General features: G+C 41.3%; 2 protein-coding genes across 5 annotated transcripts in view; one reads left to right on the top strand and one right to left on the bottom strand.

The window, feature by feature from the left end:
* Nompa (no mechanoreceptor potential A) overlaps positions 1 to 24,447 on the top strand; it is a 243,128-nt gene that overhangs the window by 175,782 nt on the left and 42,899 nt on the right. The gene's annotated exons all lie outside the window — the stretch shown is intronic.
* Positions 1 to 24,447, bottom strand: part of LOC143908034 (multiple PDZ domain protein) — a 91,973-nt gene that overhangs the window by 42,486 nt on the left and 25,040 nt on the right. For 3 of the 4 annotated variants that reach the window (XM_077425268.1, XM_077425270.1, XM_077425269.1), the window contains exons 6-8: positions 7,092 to 7,234; positions 5,750 to 6,093; positions 538 to 672 (exon numbers count right to left, since the gene is read on the bottom strand). In XM_077425268.1, the coding sequence (XP_077281394.1) occupies positions 538 to 672; positions 5,750 to 6,093; positions 7,092 to 7,234 (622 nt within the window). Of the gene's footprint in view, positions 1 to 537; positions 673 to 5,749; positions 6,094 to 7,091; positions 7,235 to 9,568; positions 9,827 to 24,447 lie in introns of those variants that run through there. The other variant, XM_077425271.1, reaches the window with a different exon arrangement.

Below are 24,447 nucleotides of genomic sequence, written 5' to 3'. Positions count from 1 at the left end.
GCGAGGAGAAGCGTTTAATTTCCGCGGCTGTTGTCCGGAGGGCAAACGTTGACGTTCCGGATCATTCTCGCCACCGCGCTTCTCATTTCCTCGTCCGTTTTCAAGCAGCTCGGGATCGTGCACGTTTGATGCAAAACTCCGATCGATCGCCGATAGGTACTCTGTATCGTGTGCGCGTTACAGACCTCCCGCGTGCGAGTTATAATAAAGCGCGAAAGTTCGAGGGAAAAGAATAAGAGTGCACGCGACGCGGCCGTATGATTAGTAGTGGGCAACTTATCAAAAGTTAAACCTATGATTAACGACGAGATTTACTTGTTAAGAGTCAGGTCTACGATAAAAGTAATATAACGAATTATCGAGAAAGCGATATATAACTCATACTGATAATAACACACGTACGGAAACTTTACGCACAAATTACGGACAATTATTATGTCGTAAATGTCGCTAAAAATATCTTTGAAACTATTTTGCTTCTACAAAGAATTTAGAAGCTTCCAATGGGAGGGAATTATTAGTTTTCGATTTACTTACGCGATCGGCAACGCCTCCTGGAAGAATGGTTTTGACGACGACGCCGGTGCTACGTCCGCCGATAATGCCGAATCCAAGACCGCTGCCATCGTTGATGAGATTTATCACTTCAACTTGAGCCCATTCCGTATTCAACTGCGAGCAAAAAGAACACGAAAGCATCTTAAACTCCCGCCCTTCGTTACGAAACTTTAATAATATTATCGACCACCTCCTCCCCCCCGAATGAATTCGGGTGACGTAAATCAAACTCCGAAAAAATACCACATTTTCATAAAATTTTTATTGCGATGAATTATTAAACAACGAATTTGTTGACGGAAAAAATTGCGAAAAATATAAATTTTTTCTTTCCCTACTTCTTAATTTTAACTTTGAATGGTTTAATATCACCTTAGAAGTATGATCGTCTCTTATACTCAATCTGATTTGTTTGGGATTTAGTTATCACGTTGCGGCAAGATTTTATCCTTGTTAAGGTGTTACTTTTAACAGCGCGCGAAATACAAATAAATTCCCTAATATAACTTCGGAGTCATTTCTCCGTAAATATATTTTTTGCGGGTATCCTATACCCTTTCTACGCGTTTTTAACTTTATAAATATATAAAAAGAAAATCTTCCAACGACAGCTCATATTGGATAAAGACTGGGTTAAGGAGAACAAAGTAAGATGGCGGGAAATAAGAGGAATGATAGCGCATAGCATCTGCTCCACCGTGGCATACGTTAACGAATTAAACGAAACGAACAAGGTTACTTGGGGATTTTCAGTAACGATGAAAGATTCGGTTTGTCACGTCGATATCTCACGTCAGCTGCAAAATGCTGACGTATGGCTAAGACGATATTTCTTCACGTGTAAAAATACTTTGAAACTTTTCGAAATATTACGATCTTTATGGTTATATTTCTTAGTTTAAAAATTATTGGAACTATAATTACAAGAGGTAAAAAATTGCTAAACATAATTAGAATAAAAACAGATTTAGAATAATTATAATAAATGGAGCAATTAACGTTTTCGAGTAACCACATAAATATAATGAGTAAATTGTAAAACCAATACACTACTACTTGCATTCTGCCTAAAATCAATAAAATAACAAGCAGAAGCGACGTATTAATCTCTGCCCGTAACATATTAGATCATTAAATTTGATTGGTTTTCCAGAGTTTGCTTCGTTATCGTCCACGCGGCTACAATTAACGAGCTGTTTAATATTAACGTTCCGATTTCCGATAGCTCTTACAGGCGCGCTTATACAATGGCCCGTAATTTCCGGGGAATTGCAGCCAAGATTTTCGATATCAATTTTTCATCGTTTACCTCCGTGAGTATCCCGTGGGTATTGCGATATTGTAAAAAAAAAAGTTAATGAAATTTAATTGCCAGAATCTCTGCTTTCCTTGATAAAGCACTCAATTCGAAGCGCGATATTGCCCTCTCTCCCTCCCTGTTTACTGTGCGAGATAATCCTTTCATTTCCGGACGCTCAGAAGAGACAGAGTCGCAAGTGGGTTACAATCGGAAGAAAAGTTTTGAAATTTGCCGGCTCGATTGCGTTTCAATCAGACAATTGGACGGATTTAATTGAAGCATTTTTACCGATGCGGCGGTTGCACCCAGTTGTCGTTCAGATTAAGGAGGAGAACGCGAAGTTGTTGGTTCGTTAAAACGCGAATCGCGATGAATTTTTTATGATCCGGTAATTGGCCTCATGCAAACAAGGACCGCCGCGCGCCATATGGAGCTGCGAGAGAGCGGCGGCGAGGCGACGCAACCGCGGGATGTTCCCTCGGATCCCACAGCTTCCGGCGCACTCGCGGACCGGAACGAAAGCCAGGTCGAGAAACGGAGAGACAGAGGGACAAGGCCGGGAGTGATTTACATTGCGGGTGTCGTGCAAACGCGTGCCCGTGGCGTGTCCGCGCGCGTTGTGTGTGTGTACACGTGCAATGGGCGCGTACTCCTACACCGATGAAAGATTAAACACACGCGGCCGGACGCGTGCGTTTACCGGATCGCGAAGCTGGAAACTCGTTCGGGCGAGACGCTCCGGACTCGAGTCGCGTCAGGATCGTTAAAGACCTGCTGGCAGGATACTCTCCGAACTTCGTATATCCGATAATCGTTTCCTCGCGGACCGAAATTAGTTTTGGGATAAGTAGTAAAGCTCCGTTGGAAGCTCCGTTTCTGACGTAGCGACGAGAGTACTTTTCCTTGTTACAAATGCAGAAGAAGAAACCGCTAATCAATCGCGGTTAATGCTGAATGTATTACGATGTCAGTCTTTCCATTCTTTTGAAAGAGACAATATTAACTGCACAATAATATTTCGTACTTTAACCAATTTAGAACAGTTACCGCGATTTCCTCTCTGTTTATTCCGTATAATTTTAAAGTAGGTGGATATTTTCTCTTATTCTAAATATTAAATATAGTTTTAGGCTCTCTCTCTCTGTGTGACGAAGATATTTAATAAAAATATTATTCCGTATAATTTTAAAATGTGGAGAGTCAGATATATTATATATATTCTTCTTTATCTCATAGACATACATATTTTTAGAATATAATAAGGATATTTCATAAAAATACAAGATTGATGAACTAATAAGATACAAAAGTTTCACACATTTCTAGCTTAAATTACACGTTAAACGTAACTATTAATGATGTACAAGACAACTTTGTTATTGGAATCGATAAAGTGATTGATAAAACATTAAAGGTATTACAAAACAATTTATAATATCTCCTGTACCAGGAATTGGAAAAGACTGGAAAAATATACCGTATTAAATAATACCTCGGTAGCGCGCTATAATGTAATCGATAATAAAGTTTGTACAATTGATCACGTCGAGTTCTATTGCCAACGCCGGAAGTCCTCATTCGTAATTCTATTCTTATCTCAATGTCATGAGAAAATCATCGACCTCCCGTCAATCGAGTATGACATTTGCTTAATGGCAATAGGAAAATAAATGTACAGACAGATATGCGCGAACGAATGCTTTCAGAACTTTCTGACATAAATAAACAGTAAATCTTTGATATTCACGATTCTCTCTTCACTAATGACATAAGCCACTCGATTGCAAGTCTTAATTATAAATTTTTTATGTGTCTTTTACGAACTAATAAATATTAGAAATCGCTATCGTAAATCCTATCAATGTATTTTCTGTAATTGTCGCGATTTTCCTTCATAAGGCAGAATCAAACAACGATTAATACTGAGCTGTACTCGATTTCAATGTCCGAAACTTTGATTTGCACTAAATTCCAATTAAATTCTCGTTACTTCTTTTTATATATAACGGGCGCTCTCACGAACTGCCCGACGTACCGTGTGTAAACTTTGAGCAGCGGTGAAAAAGCGTTAATTCGTAAAAACCGTTCCACTTTCGTCGGATAAAATTGATTACGGGGCAATGCTGAAACTGAAAGCGCAGGAAGAGCACGTGGGATCATAGATCTAATACGAGCTCGGGAAGTGTCAATTTGTTACGATTAAATGTTCCATCGAAATAGCATCGCCGCGGGGATAAACGATTCTACGGTATCTCGCCGGTAATGGACGATAAATTTTGAAGATCACGCAAACTTTGCCCGCAGTGAGAGATAGATAGAGAGAGAGAGAGAGAGCCGGCATTGCCCCGGAGGGCGTCAGCAAAACTCTTTACCGATAATTCTATTTCCGTCGCAGCCGTCCGCCGCCGCTTGTTCCTATTATCGCGCCCGAAGACAGGTGGAGGTAGGAGGAGGGCAGAAGCGGGGAAGAGCGAACAGGCGCCCAATTTATCTACGATTGAAAAAAAAAAGAAAACGACTCGATTCAGATATATCGAATGTCGAGGAATCAAGAAAAATGGCTACGGCGAACGTTCAGGCGGCCAATCGAAAACTCTCGAATAAAAACTGCGCATATAACTATTTAAAATTACTTTTTGAAATATATTCAGTAAGTACGCTCGCAATAACACGCTAATATATTACTTTAATTACTCGTAATAATTTATATATAGTGCAGCAACGTACATTAATAACGTAAATATAAATAATATTTTTACCGTACCGTTAAAAATATCGCTTATCAGCTAAAATAAATAATATTTTCGTTAATAAAATTATTGGATGTCAGGAAAAGTTAAGAGTCTCTCTCTACAGCGATATACATATATCCATTAGGGTCTCCAGTTAAATTTCTACCACTGGAGGAAACGGGAAACCCGCGAATAGAAAGAGTATTCTCTCTTAAATACGGCACAAAATTAATAACAACATTTCGCCGAAAAATACTCCTCAATGTCCGCGACATCCGACATCGCAGATACAAGATAAATATTATCGGCAAGATGCTGGCGAGGCTGTACCAATAATTCTATTTCTGTCGTAGCCGGTGTTCCTATTATCGCGACAGAAGGCAGGAAAAGGATAAAAATGGAGGAATGTGCTGTGGAAGGGTGTCCAAATGAGGGCAATTATGCTGGGGCTATCGATCGGGATTTTATCGGCACCACTCGAGCGGCTCCGACGCAAATATTTCTTTCGGGATGAAGCCCCCTCGAGTTCGAGGGAGAGAGGAAGACGCGGGAGTTTGTCCGCATAAGACGATCTCGGGCCTGAAAGCCCGGCTATGAGCTGCACGATAAAAGAAGAAGGCTGTCGAGAGAGGAGCGCGCTTATTAAGAGCCAATGAAGAACATCCTTTTACGTGGGGAATTATTCAGCACAATATAGTCACTACCGAGAGAAAAGATCCGGGTAGCTTTCGATCGAGCGAAAAGAGGAGAAAAAACAAAAGAAAAAAGCACCATTGAAATGAAAAATGATCACGCAAAAAGATATCAGTATATATAATTGTATACCAGCGTTGATTATAAATGAGAAATGGCTGGTGGACGAGAATTTTCTTTTTTGTTTATAACTTCTACTTTAGTTTACTGTACTCTGAGACGTCTGAAAAATCTTCGATTAAATTTTTGATTAAACGAACGTTGAGTACGCAACTGATGATCGATCAGCAACGCTGGCACGTATCGTCAATGCTGTAAAGTTACAGATCTATAAGATAGCCGCTAATTATGGCATTATAAACAACGCGTCATACGAAGCTCTCTAAAAAAAAAAAAAAAAGGCGTCCTGAGGAACGCGGGTTAAGGTTGGAGAGGAGAAGAGGAAAAAAAAAGAGCGGCGACTCACCACCATGTCAGAGCCACTCTTGGAGGCGTCGCTGACGGCGGAGGGGCTCCTTTCGATAACGAGGCCTCCAGGTACCGGTGTCGGGGTCGGCGTAGGTGTTGGCGTATTCGTGGGCGTCGGTGTCGCGGCCGAAGTGGTGCTGGTCGGTTGGCTTGACTTCGGAGTCGGTCCCGGTGTAACGACGGTGGACGATGCTGACACCGATTGATCCTTGTCGGAGCTTGTCTGGTTGTTCCCAGCAACGGCACCGCCGCCGCCGCCGACGATGGACGACGCTGCTCCTGCGGCCGCTGTCGAACTCGAACCACCGGACAATTCATCCGTTGGCAAAGAGCTCCCAACGTCTGTCAATAGCAAGTACAGACCGTTCCGTCCGTTATTTAACCATTTCGAGCACGACGTCACTCGCGTCGGCGGCACTCCAATGAGGAGTAATGGTAACTGCTAAACTGCAGCTTCTCAGAAAAGTTACTTAAAAGTTACTATATAAAGATTTACTCTCTTTCCGAAAAATGTTCAAGTACCAACCAGAAAACGTAAATAAAATATTGAATAAAAAACTATGTAGATTTTAGAGTCACCATATTTTTCTCGGGCATGAAATGACTCGAGATAATTTATTAAATGGGCGAAGAACTCCTAGAAGTCTAATCGACAAGTTTCTGCTATCAACTTTTTTATGGAAGTTTTGGTTTCAGCACATAAATTTCCAGAACTTAATGAATAAGAAAATAAGCGAGACTAACGCTGAAAGAATTAATATGTTGAATGACAAGTTTCGATCAACTTTGCGAAATTGTTAACATATTTATGAAATTCGATTGGATAAAGTAATAAAAGTTAACATCGATGAAAAGCGTTATTTTCACGAAGCAACTGCGTTATTCGCACCGTGTACACGCATGGACAATCCAGCACGAGTTTGCTATTCCATATGCAACAACCGGGCCAGAAAAAAGTTAACGAAACTAATTTAACTCTTCACGCGAGATATTCAACGAAAATAAACATTTATGCTGCCATGGACAATGTTGCATCGCCGAGGGCGTATTATAATAGTCCTGGACTAGTGTCGTTCTTGTTACATGCAAGAGGCAACGTTCGTTACTTTCGTGCAAATTGCGAAATTACAAGGACGAGGTTGTGCCTTGATGAAGAGAAACAAATTTACGGAATCCAAATGCAAACGATGTTGTTACGGATTATCTAAATATCCTTGAAATTAATCTATTACACTCGAGGTTACAACAATCGTGTTACGCGATATCACCTTCTTTATATGCAAATCGAACGCGAAGGATCTCATTTCCCAGTGCAAGCGGATTCCGCGGGTTGTAATTACCTTGGGCGCTTCTTGCTACGACTAGCTCAACCAGACCACGGGCCTTCTGAAGAATCGAGATCGCCTGCTCATGGGAGATGTTGGAGTCTAAGGGCTGCCCATCGATCGCCAATATTTGATCTCCCTCTAACAGACGACCGTCGCTGAAACAAAAATGCTTTAATTCGGTATGTGTTGTACGATGAGATGAAAAACGCAAAACTAGTAACGATACTCGATTGTCGTGAAGATGAGTATCAAGACAAATAAAACAGACTGCTGAGTGAATAGTGAATTTTGCATTCAGGCGACAGGCGACGAAATGGCGCGCGCATTACGTGGGGGCAATATTGTTTGCCATTGACATTTCCGGTCGTTCGTGCGCGCGAACGTTCGCTTTATGCATTTCGAATCGGGTCAGCTAAATAATCATGAGACGATCAATAATCAACTTATCTAATAACGCGATATGAATACCCGCTATGCAAATACACGCGGCTCGCTCGGACCCGTTACAATTAGATTGTTTCACGGGGGAGAAAGGTGGTCGTCAACCGCACGATTATCAGATCGCTGCGATTTTTATCCGCTCCGGAAAGGAGAGGAGAGAGAGAGAGAGAGAGAGAGAGAGAGAGAGAGAGAGAGAGAGAGAGAGAGAGAGAGAGAGAGAGAGAGAGAGAGAGAGAGAGAGAGGAGGTCCGTTACGAAACTTCGACGCGCTCGTAATCTCCCTGCCGTTTGCCTTATCGCAGCGATCGCGATGTAATTAGTTCACGCTCGTTTTAAGACTTCTTAACGATGCGGACGCGCCGTTAAACTTCCAATCCCGATTTATGTACGGCTGATATTAAATAGAAATCTCGGAGCCCCTCGCGAGCGATACCACGGACGGGAAGCTGCGCACAGGAGATACCTAGAATTTTATTCCGTTATCTCGTGTATTTACATACCGAGCACAGATTATCGTACTTGTAACACCGCCGCACCGGCACCGCACGAGACTAGTTGTCGCGTACAGTGGGCTTATTCTGTAATTCTTAACGACAGTTTCGTTATCGTTATATTCTCGGTGCGCAGCTCTTTTATACCATATATAATATCTGCGCAACGCAAATATAACGATAACAAAACTGTCGTTAAGAGTTACAGCATAGGCCCACAGGAGAAGATGATGCGCCGATATGATGTAATGTACTGCGAAGTCCTTTGCAGTTCCTCTCCCGACTGCGGCGATTAAATTTTTCACAAAATCATCAACGTCTCGCATCGCGCGAAAATTTCCGTGACGTAATCGGATGATTCGTTTGATGCTAACTTGATTTATCATGCAGCTCCTAACTCCTTGCAGTTTCCTTTTCGAAAATGCGATTTACATCTTATATTATAGAGAATAAGATTAGAATGAACGTAGATGGTAGATAAGGAGATCGGACGCTGCGGATTCGGTCCTCATCGAATCATCCGTATTATGAAAGATACTTGTGTTGTACTCGAGAGGTTCGAAAGGGATTGAGATTCCATTTGTATATGTGATACAGTTGTCCATTCAAGGAAAATGGGTACAACAAGGGATACAACAGATTGCCGTAATGCCGAGATATTTCGTGCCGAAAGTGGTTCCCGTCGTTTCGTGGCCGCCAGGTTATCGATATCACTTCAAGTGGAACAAGCCGGTCGGTCGTACGGGTGTCCGCAATCTGTCGAGAAATCCGAATCCGAACGACAATACGGCGAGCGAAGGGACGGGGAATCACGGGGACAGGCCGATAAGGGACTTTTGACAAGCGGCGAGACCCGATATCTGACTAATTAAATTTCTCCACGACGCGGACGGTCTTAGACGGGCAACGAAGTAACCGTTCGCTCGCAAAGAGAGCGCGCCGCGCCGTCTCGTAACTTTGCCGTAATTAAAACCTGCTTGGATCGAGCTTTATAAAGCGCACGAGAACGCCTTTTCTTCCATGTCACGGATACCAGAGGCCGAAATAAGAAGCGCGATAGCTGTCTGACTAGGAGGCAACGCTCGGATGGAAAATAAAAAGAACCTGTCCAATTTAATTTTAGAGGCGCAAACGCGCGAGAATTCTATCTCTTGCAATGGCTGCCTTAAAGTTGAAATTCACGGATCCTCCGACCGATGCACGTAGTCTTACACGGAAATAGCAAAACGTTTTATTTTCCAGTCTCTCGTGTTGACAAGATAAATATAAAATTCCTCAAGTAAACCGTGTCAGGTGACAAAACAGTTGACCGCACTCGAACCAAAAATTGCTTAAATTGCTTTCGATGTTTTTACATCTATTGAAATAAAAGTGTTAAAATAAAATTATTAATAAATTAACATTTCACCTCACAATATTATTATTTACACCGTAAATGATGAAAAAACTATCTGAAAAATAACGAGGATATTTCGCGTAGCAAGAATCTCAGGAATCGACGAAATTGCGGATCTCTCATGATAATAACGCTAACGGAAGCATCATTATGTCCGTTACCTGTTTCCACGTCGCCATCGTTTATCGAGTGGAGCATTCTCCGCGACATTTGGCATAGCGCATAGCACGCAAAGCTACACACCACGATCCGGCATTTAATCGCACGATGGTGGCCACGTTATCCAATTTCCGTCAAACCGAATTTCGATGCCTGCGCTGTCGCTAATGATACTGACCGGTCAGTTCGGTCACGGTAATCTACGTCTCGGTTTCCTGCGGATCGAATAGCCACCTCCGACAAGAACGTATCCGCAATGACATGACGGATCTTACGGTGCTGCGTCATCGGCGAACAAAACCACATTCTCGAGAACAAAAACAAAGGTTCTTAGGAGATTATCCCGAATCAAAGAACTTAACACTTGGGATGTCAAATGTATTATATTCATTTCATATTCTATCCCTCATATATATATATATATATATATATATATATATATATTAATCACTTTGCTACTCATCTTGTATATTACGTATTATGAAACAATATAATGGAACGTTCTTTTCACACATATATAGCATAAAACAATATTCTTGATTCGTAAAAATATAAGCCAAGAACTGTATTGGTATATTCCAGAAAGGAATTGGAGTTAAATCGCTTCTGGGTTTATAGTTACAAAAAAAAATTTAAGGGAGAAATGTACTTCAAAACTGTACAAAAAGAACTCAACAAAGAGCAATCGTATACACAAATAAAACAAAATTTAAAACTGCTACAGGAATAAAATGTAGATCGATATCTGTAGGAATTGCGCAGTAATAAATATCCGAAGAATAAAGTAATAATGATAACAACGATGGAAACATCCCCGCTGCGCGGTATGAGAGCAAAACGTGTAAAATTCGTAAAATAAAGATACCAGCATCATAACGTGCATAAAAACTCGTTGGAATATGAAGATATTAAAGAGATAGAAGCGCGAAAACACGAATCACGCGTAAAAACGGCAACTAGTGAATATGTATCGCGCTTTGCACTTAAAAAAACTCGAAAGAAAGGTAGACAAAAGGTCATCGTGAGACCCTAATAATGACTCTGATAAAAATATTGCTCGCAACGCGCGAGATATAAAATAAGAGCGAAATATATAAGACCAATCGAGTGAAATGCAGGGAATAGCGGTGGATATGCGAGTGGACTAAGGCGCAGAAACGCGTATAGGAACGGCGGTATACCCTCTCTCGCGCTAGTATTCCAGCGCCCTGTAAATTATGAATGAGGCGTATCCTGCACGGAGGCCGTGTGTATACCGAGCTCTCAGATTACTTCCGCAGCGCACCCGGCGCGCTTCAAAGTATATACGAGGGTGGATAGCGTGTAAGGGTCGCGAGAGGGTGGACCGTGCGGCATCCCGTCGACGTAGGAAAACACTGGCGGCGACCACCGCCGGCAAGGGGCGGAGTTTCAAAGCCGTCTTTTAGCATATACGAGGAGCGAGCAACTGGATATACTGTCGCAAAAAAAAAAAAAGAAGAGAGAGAAACGCGACTCTGCACACGATTCGCTTCTCTCGCGGCTTCTTCCTTTGTTTGTCGCACGTTTCTGGCGCTTTTCTATACCCGAGTCGTAAACCGAAGTAACGTCGAAACACTGACATGAAATGTAAAGAGCTGTACTTCTTAGCTCTCAAACGAGTTCCTCTTCTTTTGTCTTTCTTCGTTCTTTCTCTCACGAAATTACGCAAACGTTGTATACAACAAAGACGTCTTTCTGGACGAATCGTTCGCCCAAATTCTATGCCGTATTCCGATCAGGTTCGGGGAAAAATTCGAGATCCGATGCGCGACGCAAACGCAAGACATCTATAACTACCCTATTGTTTCCATACTGCGATATAGTTACACGACTGACTGGCACACTAAAATTTTCGCCGAATTTCCAAACTGCTAGAGAACAGCTCAGGCTCACACTTTGTATGAAACGCGGCCATTATGCAAAATCGCCGACGTAAATTCTGCGGGAACTGCAAGTGCTACAAGATAATTACGTAACTAGCTCTAGGGACGTAATTTATGCTTCACGTAAATAGTACTGACAAACAACAGCTGCACGGGTGGAAAGAAAACTCCCTCGTTATCTTTTATCTTCTTTCAATGATCGCGCGCATATAGGGTGCATGAATGTTTTCATTAAGCGGAAAAGGTCTTTTTTTTTCCGTTATAGAGGAACTTTTTGTGCCACTTCATTATTCGACTGGCCCTTGGGAAGGGTAAAACGATTCTTGTTTTGTGATTCGACTCAGCACTGATTGCAGTTAGTGATGCCGGCACATCGCGAGTTATTTATTCTTTAGTCCGCCTGATCTGCTTGCAAGCGCTTGCAAAGCGCTTGATCGATACTATCTCTGTCTATTGAAAATGGAGCGTGCACATAGCCGTGCACGTGTAGAACGCAAAGATAATCTGAAATATATTCAAACCGGCATTGCACCAAGAGCTGACAATCGTTAGACTGGCCTCGATTTAAACGTTGTCCGCCTCTCCGAAAAGTTAATCAATCTCGTCGGGCGATCATTTCGAAAACAACCATGATTATACCGTTTATGAGGTATTCAAACGCTTCAAAGCCGAACGCGTTTTGATTTGATTTGGATCTCACAAATGTTATCAGCCTGGTGACCATCGCTAATTGCAGAATGCAGCTGGACTGTAAACGTGAAAACGGAACGGGCCGGATTGTGTTTGGCGAGTAATTAAGCTCTACAATACCGTAAATACAGTCGAGCAATTTAGTTAAGAAACACTGACGGATTACCGTGATGCAACACTGGACAAAAGTAATAACACTCATTTGAAATTTAATTAATAATCTCTTAACGTGATGTAATATAACAAATATCAGTAACATTCTTCTAAAATACATGTGCTACGCACGAACGTATGATACGCGTAGAAAATAAAATCGCATATTCTTTATGTTCACAATACACGACGTACCGGATAATGAGATGGAAGAAATCGAAACTGCTTCGTGAAAATTCGATGCCAAGTACATAGAAATAGAAAGTACCTATAATTAACGAATGTTATGCACAAAGGAAATCCTCGTGATTCGTTTTTCGTTTTAGCCGTATATATATATAGGTATATATATACATATATATATATATATATATATATATATATATATATATATCGTGACGCGCACTTATCGATTTGAGAATGTTGTCCTACCATATAGCGTCCCTCGTCACTTAGGAACAGCGGAGGCAGAAAACTTCCGCCCCCATTGTTTTCAGTAGTGCTAGCGAGAGAAGTGTCTCCTCCCCGGCGGATTCAGACACCGCTTGCCTGGGATACTTCGCTGAAACTTTTAGAACGTATCATCAAGATTATATAAACGTCCGTATCCCGAGGCTTAAGGCGAAACCGGGATTCCCGTTTGCAAGTCAAATACAGCAATTTCTCACCGCGCCGGAGTATCGTACGACGTGTGTGCGTATATACGCCCTTATAACAATCCGCCGACAGCGCCTCGCAAACGAGGGTGTTCGCGTATCTCTGTGAAAAATCTTTCTGTCGCACTCGCGATATTGTATTTCAGATTAAATACAGTGGATCTGCTTCGAATTCGATCCGACCCGGTTTCGTGTCACGCAGACGCTCCTCTTCCGCTTATTTTTCACGCCGAGGAAACGTTCCCTTCTGCGATAACCACGTTAGATCGACAGAGCGACGTAGGAAGAGATGGCGATGCGAGAGATGACGATGTGACAAACAAAGCACATAATCTGAAGATGATTGATCGACATGTATGCAAAATTGTTTTTTCCGAAAAAGTGAATCGCACGTCTACTCAACTACTCAAGCTGCGTGAATGAAAAGTCGACCTTTCGGAAAAAACAACGTTACGTGTATCTGGTTTATGCGCTACATTTGTTGCTCATATACTATTGTACTTTTGCCAATGCCAGAACAAACTATCGATGTAGCCGATATATTTGCGATATCCGATAAGCGACTCAATATTTCACGGAATTCTCTGATGAAACACAGATACACGGGAGAAACCACCGAAGAATTCCCATTCTTTTTCTCTCACTGACAAGTTGTACTCCGAATTAGTAGGTAAGCCAGGGTGGATAAGCCGACGATTTTTGGTGGATTGACGCATAGGGCTTACACAGTATCGGTCCAGTCACTAGGTTAATCTTCCTTTCCCTCTTTTTTCTGCGACCTCGAAAAAGTTTCGTGCCGTTGGAAGCCGTCGCTGTAAGTGAAACGAACGCACGATAGCAGGTCACAGCGATTCGACAAGGTCGAATCCGAGAAAATGTATAGCAAAGTCTTCAGCATGCAAAACTTCCGAAAATTAGCAAAAATTGTCGAATATTAAACAGCTGCACACACACAGCGCGTCATACTTTTACCTCGAAAAAAAAATCTAGTCGAGAATTGTCAAGCCATTGGAAAAGATAAAAATTGCAGAATAAGCGTAAAATTATTCCGTACAGAACTCTAAAAATCGTTCAATACGCGACAAGTGCTTTGCTAAATAAATTCACAACAAATATTTCGCAATTCTATTAGCGACAAACCACAACCTCGACGCTGAAATCACTCAAAACTGCTTCCCAGAATTAAAAATAATCTAACGTTCTGCGCTACTTACCAGGCGCAAGTGCGTACTAAAAATAGCAACTAAAAATACGATCGACTTCGCCTTACCCACGCAGATACCCCGATCCGGACACGATCGAATAATTTCGCACTTACCGCAGCAGGACATCGGTTAATCGGAAAGTCCATAATAGATATACAGACGCTCCTCATCCCCGATACCCGATGAAGTTGTATTAACTCAAGTTCTATTAACTCGCGCTGACTGAGATAAGTAAATTCTAACTCGAGTAACTGGAGAACGCTGGAAGCATCGGTATACGCTACTGTCTTGCAGCCAGATAAATTAACCCGCTGCCAAGTCATGCATTGTTTCGGGCAGGATCCTCGATCATCAGAAAACGATAGCGAACTCTAATTAAGATCTGAATTTCCGGGAACGTGACAACTCGATTAAACGCGTCGTACTCTCTCATTAGCGTCTACTTGGCTATTCAAAATCTCCTCTCATACGCGTGAAACTATTACGTACATCAAGAGCATTATCTCATTATGGGTTCGGGTTACTCGGTATATACCTCTCTCTGTATTCTATGCGGCCTTTAACGTACATATATTGTCGTTGCGATATTATCCGACACGATCAAAACTCCGAGCAGCGTTACTTGACGAAGGTACTTCGTCTAATCTCTGTAATTCACTGTATAAAGCGTCGAGTGAGAGACGATCGACTCATTTAGATTAATCGATGTTCAATTTAATAAATTGCAGAAGTTTCGAGCGATGGAGCGACAAGCTGTCACATTCTGATTTTATTCCGTCACGATATTAATGCCTCTTTTTATTTCTTTTGTTTCGCTTTTAACGAATGCGGGTAAAATATCTGTAACAGATTTTCTAAACAAATAAACAAAAAAAAAAGAAATGCCCGCGAGTAACTAACCACTTGCATAAGCAAACGCATTTATCACGCGCATACATGACGAAGCAAGGAAAAAAACAATTAATTAAACAAAACCGCCGCGCTGGCAGCACTTCAAAACAAAAGGGAAGTTGAAAAAAAAATAACAGAAATGCGTTTGCGGAAGTCGACGAGAAGTCGGATAAACGCGCGCGCACAGGTGCAATTAATCTAATTAATCTAATTAAAAGCCGCGCCGTGCGTTCTGAAACAAAACGGGCGAGACTCCGGCGAGTAATCCGGAGGCATAGAGGCGCACTGGAGAGCATACGATACGGTGACCTATATCATTTGAATTCCGTTCGCGCTTAAATGCCGCGCGCGAAGCCGAAGAGGAAAAAAAAAAAGGACAGTAGTTGTGCCGCGTAAATTACCCGCGTTGCGAGCGCGCGGCATCGCGAGAGGATGCGGTCGAGATTACGGCAAGAATAATGCGCCCCTCAAGCTCTTCCTGGGCGCGCCAATATCCTGGACTAGAGCGATCCATCATTTATTGCGATTTGAAGTGACACCGCGTACTCCAACGTTTATTTTGCTGCTCCACTCCAAACTGTCCTCAATCTACGAAAGTGCCTCCTCATCCATTTCAAGCAGACCTCGAGTTATGTGACACGGCGCTTATAATCTTTGTCTTTCTCACTTTGAGAGTGAGAATCATAAAAGAAGCTTTTTCTCTCCAAGTTCAACGCTTGCTTTCATTCTTGCTTGCTTTTGTATATTCGTTTTTAGAGGAAATTTTCTAATTTTTCCCGATAAAGTTTTAATAATAAATTCTTTGGGAAATTTAAAGTCAATCTCTCCTTACCGTAAATGTCAAGACAAAAGTAAGTTTCTACGTTAAACGTTAAGTTAATTAATCAACTAAGCAAATTTACTTGCTACATTTTCAATAACTTGCCGAAAGAAAATGGTCGAGACGACGTTATAACGTTTAATAAATGCCAATTTATGAAAAAATGAGCATTGAAAACTTTTGTGGATCGCTGCTGAGGTTGATTAAAAATAAACAATTACACGCGCACAAATACAAAATTGAAAAGTATAATAGAGAGATATGATGGGGCGGATCGATTTCCAATACTTTCAACATTAATCTCTTCAAATGAAACTAAGGCTTAAAATGTGATTGATAAAACAATTTTGCGCGATAAAAAACATCGGCGCAAAAAGCGCCCGATTGAACATAAAAATCCGGCGTGTGACGAGATCGAAAAGTGGTGCGTCCGGCAATGGGCGTATTGCCAATAGCGTGTCAATATCTGGAGCAAACAAGCATTTATCAATGACGATCTTCCCTGGCGCGTCACGTTACATTCTCCAATTGATATATCTCGAAAGAATCCCAATTTTTCGGTCGTTTTATTATTTGAATTCATCAGGCGAGAGATCGAGCAATTATATTTTTAATTCAACATCGCTATTCGCTTCTCAGCAAAACCTTTTGCATAACAAAATACTATGACAAATTTATATATCAATAGCTTTTGTACGTAATTGTACAAAAAGCCAATTTTGCAATCGCCAAAAGTTCTGGAAATTTTTCTGACAAATTTTTTTGTGAGACTACATTGTTTGCAGTTATTATTATTATATTACAAACGTAACATTTTCACGAGATAAAAAATTATATAAATATATTTGTATTATAAACGGTATGGTGCCATTTATTTATGTGACTTGGAACGGATTAACGGTCGAAGCGTATTAGATTTATCGCGCTGATTAAAGCAGGAAACGGAATCGAATCGCGCGATGACGTTATGGCGATAACGCGTTTCCATATCAAAGCTGAATATTTTATATTTCGGGAGCAGTGAACGACTCACCGCGACCGCGCTATATAATTTATGCGGAGGGTACAGATTTTCCGACGAGCACAATTCAGCTACTTATAGGAATATTCATGCGCGGTCGGTTGGTCGGTCAACAACTCACCGTTACGCGCGTACGCGAGAATAAACAGCGCGATCGTCAGAAAATTATTACGGATCGTTATTATTAGAAAATGGAGATGTGCGATTCTCATTTTCCAAATGAAATAACAACTGACTGTAAAATAACATGGTCAGCGCGCCGCAGTATACGTTCTCCGCAATTTCTGCCCCGATGCATCGGAATCGCTGTTTCATATCGGGCGGTACGACCCTTGCAAAAAAAGCGAGCCAAATATATTATATAAAACAATATTAAAATTTCTCCAAACATTTACTTGGAAAATGCCGCTCCTCGCTCCGTCGTTTCAGCGAACGGAAAATTAAAAAGTCCGCGTATAACATTATACGGTTCTGTGTGCGTTTGTTCTACAAATTTATAAAAAATTCAAAGAGATCCTACACTGACTAGATAGAAGCTCGAATAATTTTTTTTAGATTTCTGCCATATAATTCTGTCGGAATATATAATACGTGTCTTATTATATTATAATAATAATTCCCCGTTAATCTTTTTACGGTTACATTATTCAACGCGCAACCAGGCGTTGGATTTAAACGATGTACGGGGATGCACATTATAATTTCACAAATTTCCATGCGAAATTTTTAATGAGTAATTGCGATTTTATAAGTTTATATCTGAATTAATTGATATAACATTTATATTAAAAAAGAATTTTGCTTATAATAATCGATTAAAAAACATATCTATGGGTTTACTATCTTCAACAGCAATTGATCAGACAAAATTATCACTTAACATCGCCGTCGTTGCGCACTTGTGCGAAATAATTTCGTGTCAGATGCAATTTGTGGATCCTGCCGCAAGTTCGAACGGATGTCAACTCATTAATTAAAATCAAACAAATCGCTGTATTATGCGTCGCCCGTAGTGCGTGCCATTTTCATAAATACGCGATGAGGTATTAAATTCGATACAGAGTATTCGTAACAAACACGTGTGCGCATCATTGTGCTAAAAAGCGAACGAGCGAACGAGCGAAAGGGTATGGTGTATAAAATTTATTCGGCGCATAAATTTCAACAGACGGCCTTCCGAAAATGCACATAAATGTAGCGGTTACAACACCATTACAGTGAAGCAAAAACAATTTCCTAGTTCTATTCGCGCATATGTAACGAATGCTAGAGTAAGCCACGATTCGGATCAGGAATTTTGCAATTCGCACAATTACGATACGTTAAAAATTCGTAATTATTTCTATACACACCCCTTCGATTAATATATGAAAAAATATCGGAAAAAATAATTCTATTTTAATTAATTCTAAATATAATGCGAAACATAACATAAAATCGCATATTAAGGCAAAAAGATTGTGATTCTTGTTTTTTTTTTATCGATAGCCATTGTCGTTGTTTTCTAAAAACATGTTTTCTACATTAATCCAAGACCTTAGAAGAATAATTTTATCTTTTATTCTAGCTCGGTAAAAGCAGTATAATCATTTTAGTAAATTTAAAACAATGTTTCGAAATATTCTCGTAGCGATTTTGGACGCCATTGGCGTTGTAAAGAAAGGTGACACAACGAGCCATGAAAAATAGCGTAATAAGAATCATATTCGTGTCTCGCGTACGTAATTTATATCGCCTGGCAAATGCGAGAGGATCGATATTACCACAGGCTCTGTTATTGCGGAGGGAAAATGTTGATGTCGCGCGAGCGTACAACGCATGTCGCGCTATTTAAACGGCATCTCGGCGGGATATCTAATCTAATGTCGCTCTCTCTTTTTTATCGCCGGACCGACGCCGATTGGGGCATATACGACGTCGTGTATGACGGACGCGCTTCATCGAGCGATCGCTCGATATTCCGGACAACCGATCCGTCATCGTTCCGCACGCACGCCTTCAGCAAGCACGAGTGCCGGCACTCGGCGCGTATGCATGCAGTATACGTACGTACATTGTGTCGATGTTGTGAGCAAAACCGCGAAACGCATGGTGGAAGCGCGTAACGAGCCATCTCCTGCACTTTCTGCCCACCCGTTTCCGCTTTTTGCCGTTTCCTTCTGTCTCCGTGCGAAACGTATATGTATATACGCGGGGAAAAACTGCGCACATACGCTTTACTCCTGGCACGTAGCCGCGGGGACGATAAAGCGCGGGCAACTTTTCACGAGGGGGGACGTTTCTCCGCCGGGAAATCCACCCTCCCGGGGTCGGGGTTCTCGCCTTTTCGAGCATACATTCGAGCGCGACGGGATTACTCGCGCCGGAAATATCGAGATAAACGAGATATCGTTACATCTCGTATTCCCATCGCGGCTGCGTCACGACCATTTCTCCCTCTAACTCTCTCTCTCTCTCTCTCACTCTCTCGTTCTCTACCCATGTATCTATCTCTGTATCAATCTCCTTCCCCCCCCTCCCCCTTTCTCTCTGTATTGCGCCTACGTTCGACCATTATCGCTATGCCATCAATTCCGTCGGAATTAATCGCCGACGTTGAGCGAATCGCTTCGTGCCGCAGGTTATTGTTGTTGCAGCAACCTGACGTCATTAACGAACCACAATGGAGTAATCAATGCAAAGATGGGGAGGCGTATGCGCGCGAGAATCACGAGACGCTGTGCGGCGGTGACACAGTACTTAAGTGCCGTGTCGGCTGCGACGTGAGACCGTCGCGTCGATCCCAGTTCTAAATCGTACGCCGATTACCTTGCATCGTCACGTCTCTTGCGAGTCTCATTTACATATAAATATGAATGTAGCGTGAATGATTCTACGCTTGAAAGCCCGTAAAAATATCCCTTCGAGTACGTATCTCTCTCTTTGAAAGCGGATTGGCAGACTTCGATCTAAAATGGACGGCTTTTATAAGAAGAGGGACCCAGATATATCTACATCAATGCTAAGTAATGGATTTTTAGCATCCCCTCGAGAGTGAAGCGTATACTTTACGCTATATCAGAATAATCCGTAACTACGTTTTTACACAGACGGTTTTCCGTAATTCCCACGACGGATTAGAATATATTGAATAAAACGGGAATAAAATTTTTCTCCACGAGAAAATATTCTAGAGTCTAAATCATTACTGTTCCGGCAATAAATTTCAATCAGTTGGAATATGTACGTTCGCTGAAAATATATTGAAAAGTGAAAGAGAAACGACGGCCACTATACGCTCGGCAAATATTATTAGTTTAACGCAGAATAAATGCAATAGCTGCCGATTATTATAGATTGAGAAAATAATTAGCGTAATTAATTTCGTATCGAAGATAATCGAATTAAAAAGCAATGTGAACAGTTAGTTACAACAGCATTAATGACGCGATTAATCAATAACAAACGAGCAATTATCGCAAATAGAAACGCCGGCTCATATAAATCGAGACAAGTGCCGCGATTGCGCGAATGATAATTCACGTTAGCTCGATATCGGAGAATTATTGCTACAGCGCGCACGCCGCGGTTTGAATTAAACATTAAATATGAGCGCAGATACATTTTAATATATATGTTATCTGGATAACGTTAATAATCGTTTTCACGCACATTACCTCAAGAATATCAAATTTCTTAATCGCTCGCATTAAGAACTGGAAACTTAATTTAATTGTAAAAATCTGTGATAATGACAGGAAGCACAGGGATGCACGTAAGTTATCGCGTTAAAATGAATTCCAGTCGCGACGTGATAATCGAAGAACAGAAGTTATTTTCATAGCGCGACCGATATATCCTCGAAGCGTGGAGGGCGATAAAAAATCTGCATAAGCATAGCGCAGCTCGTTAAAAGCGGTTCTGTTTCACCACGGGTCATTTATCAAAATTAATGATCGATCAGGTCGTCATTCATCAGTCTATTTAGTCTAACGAATTTTTTTCTCGTGCAACTTCGATAGTTATTATATCAGCGGATTTTAACTCCGATGCACTTCGTTATCTCGAATATGAAAACCCAACGCTTTCCTCTCGATAACAAAGATGAATTTTCCAATCCACGTGTTGCCGAATTAAATTACAGTCGCGCGAGAATTTGTCGATTTATTCGCTCGCGTATAATTCTGTTTTCAGATCATTTTAATGCGACGCGTGGTTCCGCGCGCGGTTCTCACGCGCGTGTTTTACATATTGGATCGAAATGTCATAGTAACCTTTCTTTGAAATTAAGTTTGTATAGAACAGGAAATAACGAATGGGGAAGGTAATGAACGCAAAGTTATCAAAAGAAATAAATATTCTTTTCCGAGAATATCTGTTTTCTTTCTTTGGATCTTTATTGAAAATATAATTTCTACTGTCCACATAACCGACATTTCTAGCATCGCCCTTGTGTCAGACACGTAGAGAAATCATTTGTATAAACACGTGGCAGTTTTGTGAATAACAGGTTTTCCCGAGTTACTTTCAAAGCAAAGGATTGTCATTTTTTTCGAACAGAAACTGAGTATAGAATACCTACACTTGTTCCGCAACTTTGTTCGAAAAATCGCACTTTTATTCTCCAAAAATGTGCTTCGTATTCAAAGCTACCCTCCTCTTCTCTCGTACATTCACCCTATAAAAATTTAAGATCATCTTCGCAACGTTGTAAAATATATGAGAACTTCCTGTGCGTGATCCATCAACCTTCAACATTTTTAAAAGAACATAATAAAAATACAGAAAACCTTTGAAAAATGTTAAACTTGCAGAAATTTTTCTAGTACTTTTCTGAGCTATAGTAAAGCTGCTGCTTTTCTTTTTTTTTTTTTTTTTGCGCATCAAGCACACTTCACAATTGAGCAATTGAACCGATACATCTAGCGACCCGTATATCAAAACTCAACCCATCAAATCCCTCTGCATTCTTAACAATCACGAGGGGGCGTATATATCCCCAGCGTGAATGCGCGGCTCGCTCGCGTTTCTCGAGATTAACGTCGATAGTGTATCGGGGTCATTCCGTTCCCGTCATCGTCGCGATCTAATCCGGCTACACCGGGCGCTTTTGCGTGCGCCTGTGCCTGCCGACAGCCTCTAAGTACCTGCGCGTACACATTGACGACGACAATGACGACGACGAGAACGACGTCGACGACGGCGGTCTGCTACGACTGTACCCAAGCTGTGTCGAGTTCGAATCAATAACGAATCTCTCTTTCTCTCTCCCCCGGCTCTCCCCCTCCTCTCTCTCTCTCTATCTCTCTCTCTCTCTCTATCCTACTTTCATCCCTTGCTCACACCCCCTCTTGTCCTGCCTCTCTTTCCGCGACTCGTGAGTCGCCGAGGTTGGACAACAAGGTAAAGAAACGTGCCGTGTTGTCGCACAGTCGTCGTAAGGACTCGATTGTAAATATCTGGTGCGAGGCTGGCAAATATCTGGACGAAACCTCGACGTCACGAGCGTCATTTCTCGATAAGTTCGACCAGCTTTTTGCCCGTCTAATACTACGTGCATTGCTGCACTGACGCCGGAAATCAACGTCCTTTTGGCATGTTACACGACTCGCCAACTCCATTTCCGATTGCGTAACAGTCCAATGTCGATGTTCTTTTTCGCGTTGCAAGGTAAAGTATACACCTTGATGGCTTGCATCGGATGATGTTATCAGTGACAAAGTTTACCGCACATAATTATCAACCTATAGAATTTATAATACTACTGATGGCAAAAGAAACCATCATCCAGCATATTTAATCGTTAAAAAATGTTCTCATATATTAATTTAAAATTAATGTAACATTAATCTAAGATTTAGCAATCAATAAAATATTACGTCAAAACATTGCCACGAAAATGTCCGATAACGTCTGACTCTTCTTCCATTTTATCGATACGAATATAATATGCAAAACAAGGAATTTGTGCAACAGTGAACATATGGTTACAAGGACCTGTTTAAAATTCAGGACGACCCCGATACAACCGTAATTGCCCAGTCATGAAATTCGCGTACCGCAATATGCAGCTGGGCAAAATAGCGTGTTCATAACAAGGGAGCCGCCCCTCAGCGACATACCGGGCAAGGACCGGCCCAAAGGGATGCCACTCTCTTTTGCAAACCGACAAGATACAAAGCGGGGCCCTTCTGGAGCGGGACGACGGATACGCTCGTCCGCTCTAGGAGGGTAAGGAGCGAGAGCATGGCTCGTTGGAGAGCATTAAAGAGTTATACGACTTACGCGAACGAAAGGATTCCCCTCGGTGGTATTGAGAAATTTACAGCGCCGCACGAGAACCACTATACTTGCAATAGCCAAAGCCCGGTAGACTCTCACGACCAAGTAGAGAAAACTTCGGTCAGACGATCGCGACGTTGAAAAATGTGCCAAATGTATACGGCGGTAACGATAAACATGTACGGAGTAATTCCTCGCGCTGGAGTAAGCCAAACAGTAGCATATCAGATTCTTTTTACGAGGCTTATTACGAAAAGTTTAGTGTGATTAGAAATATTAATATCTTTCAGGACATTTTTCAACAATCATGCCATTTAATAGCCATACTATTAAAAGTTAAAATAATGTAAATATTTTTCGAAAATTATAGATATGTAAATTATTAAGAATATTTATTTCCGCATTTTTTCTTCACTCCTTCTTTTTCTTCACTTCTTCTTCGCAACATTACATTTTCTTGCCTAGATTTTGTTTCTTGTCTAGATTTTGATATACGCTGTTCAGACTGTGGCTGGCCCATTGCTAAAAAGTGTTATAAAAGGTTTCTCGAGCGTAAAAAATGCGCATTAATCTTGAAATTTTTTAAATTTCCGAAAATGGGGCGTTGCGTTGTATAAAAGAATTGTGCTTTGCAATTTCTCGACCTGCTTCTGCACGGGGAACCCGTCTCATATGCGTTTAGATCATCGGCGGCAGCGCCTAACACACATCTGCCGCTCCTCATGCATTTTATACACACACGACCCAGTATTTATTTATTATTTGCATCGGAACGTTCAACACCTGCGACGCCTACGTGTATGTCGCAGGTCAAAGCGTAACTTGATTCCCTCAGCCGCCGCCGGAAATCGGAACAAGTACGGTAGAGTATTAGGTCCTTTGTAACCTTTACAAGTATTTTCCTCTCGGCATAAACATTCGCATTTTAAGGTTGAAAATACCGCGAATTATCGAGTCGCTCGCGCCGGGCGGAAATAATTATTGAAAAATTCATCGGGGATTTGTACTGCGCCATAAATTACAGTTTGCATATCGATATATGATAAATACAAGGGCTGAATTTTTTGAAAAATAGACATGCCTTTGAAAAAAAGATTTCACTTTTCAAATACTGCACAATAAAGCTTTTTACGCGAATATTTTTCTCAAAATTATGGCACGTTTGCCGTGATATGCGCGACATTCGAAGCATTACAGCGTTGCACAAAATAAATTACTTTTATCTCGGCTCGATGCCAGCACATACTTTGCACTATTGTTATAGCGCGCGTATTTCACGC

Source organism: Temnothorax americanus, unplaced genomic scaffold (assembly GCF_048541705.1).
Source record: "Temnothorax americanus isolate GAGA-0224 unplaced genomic scaffold, ASM4854170v1 Scaffold9, whole genome shotgun sequence".
In the NCBI taxonomy this organism is placed as follows: Eukaryota; Metazoa; Arthropoda; class Insecta; order Hymenoptera; family Formicidae; genus Temnothorax; species Temnothorax americanus.
The sequence above is the reverse complement of the archived record's forward strand: the minus strand, read 5'-3'. Positions and strand labels throughout refer to the sequence as shown.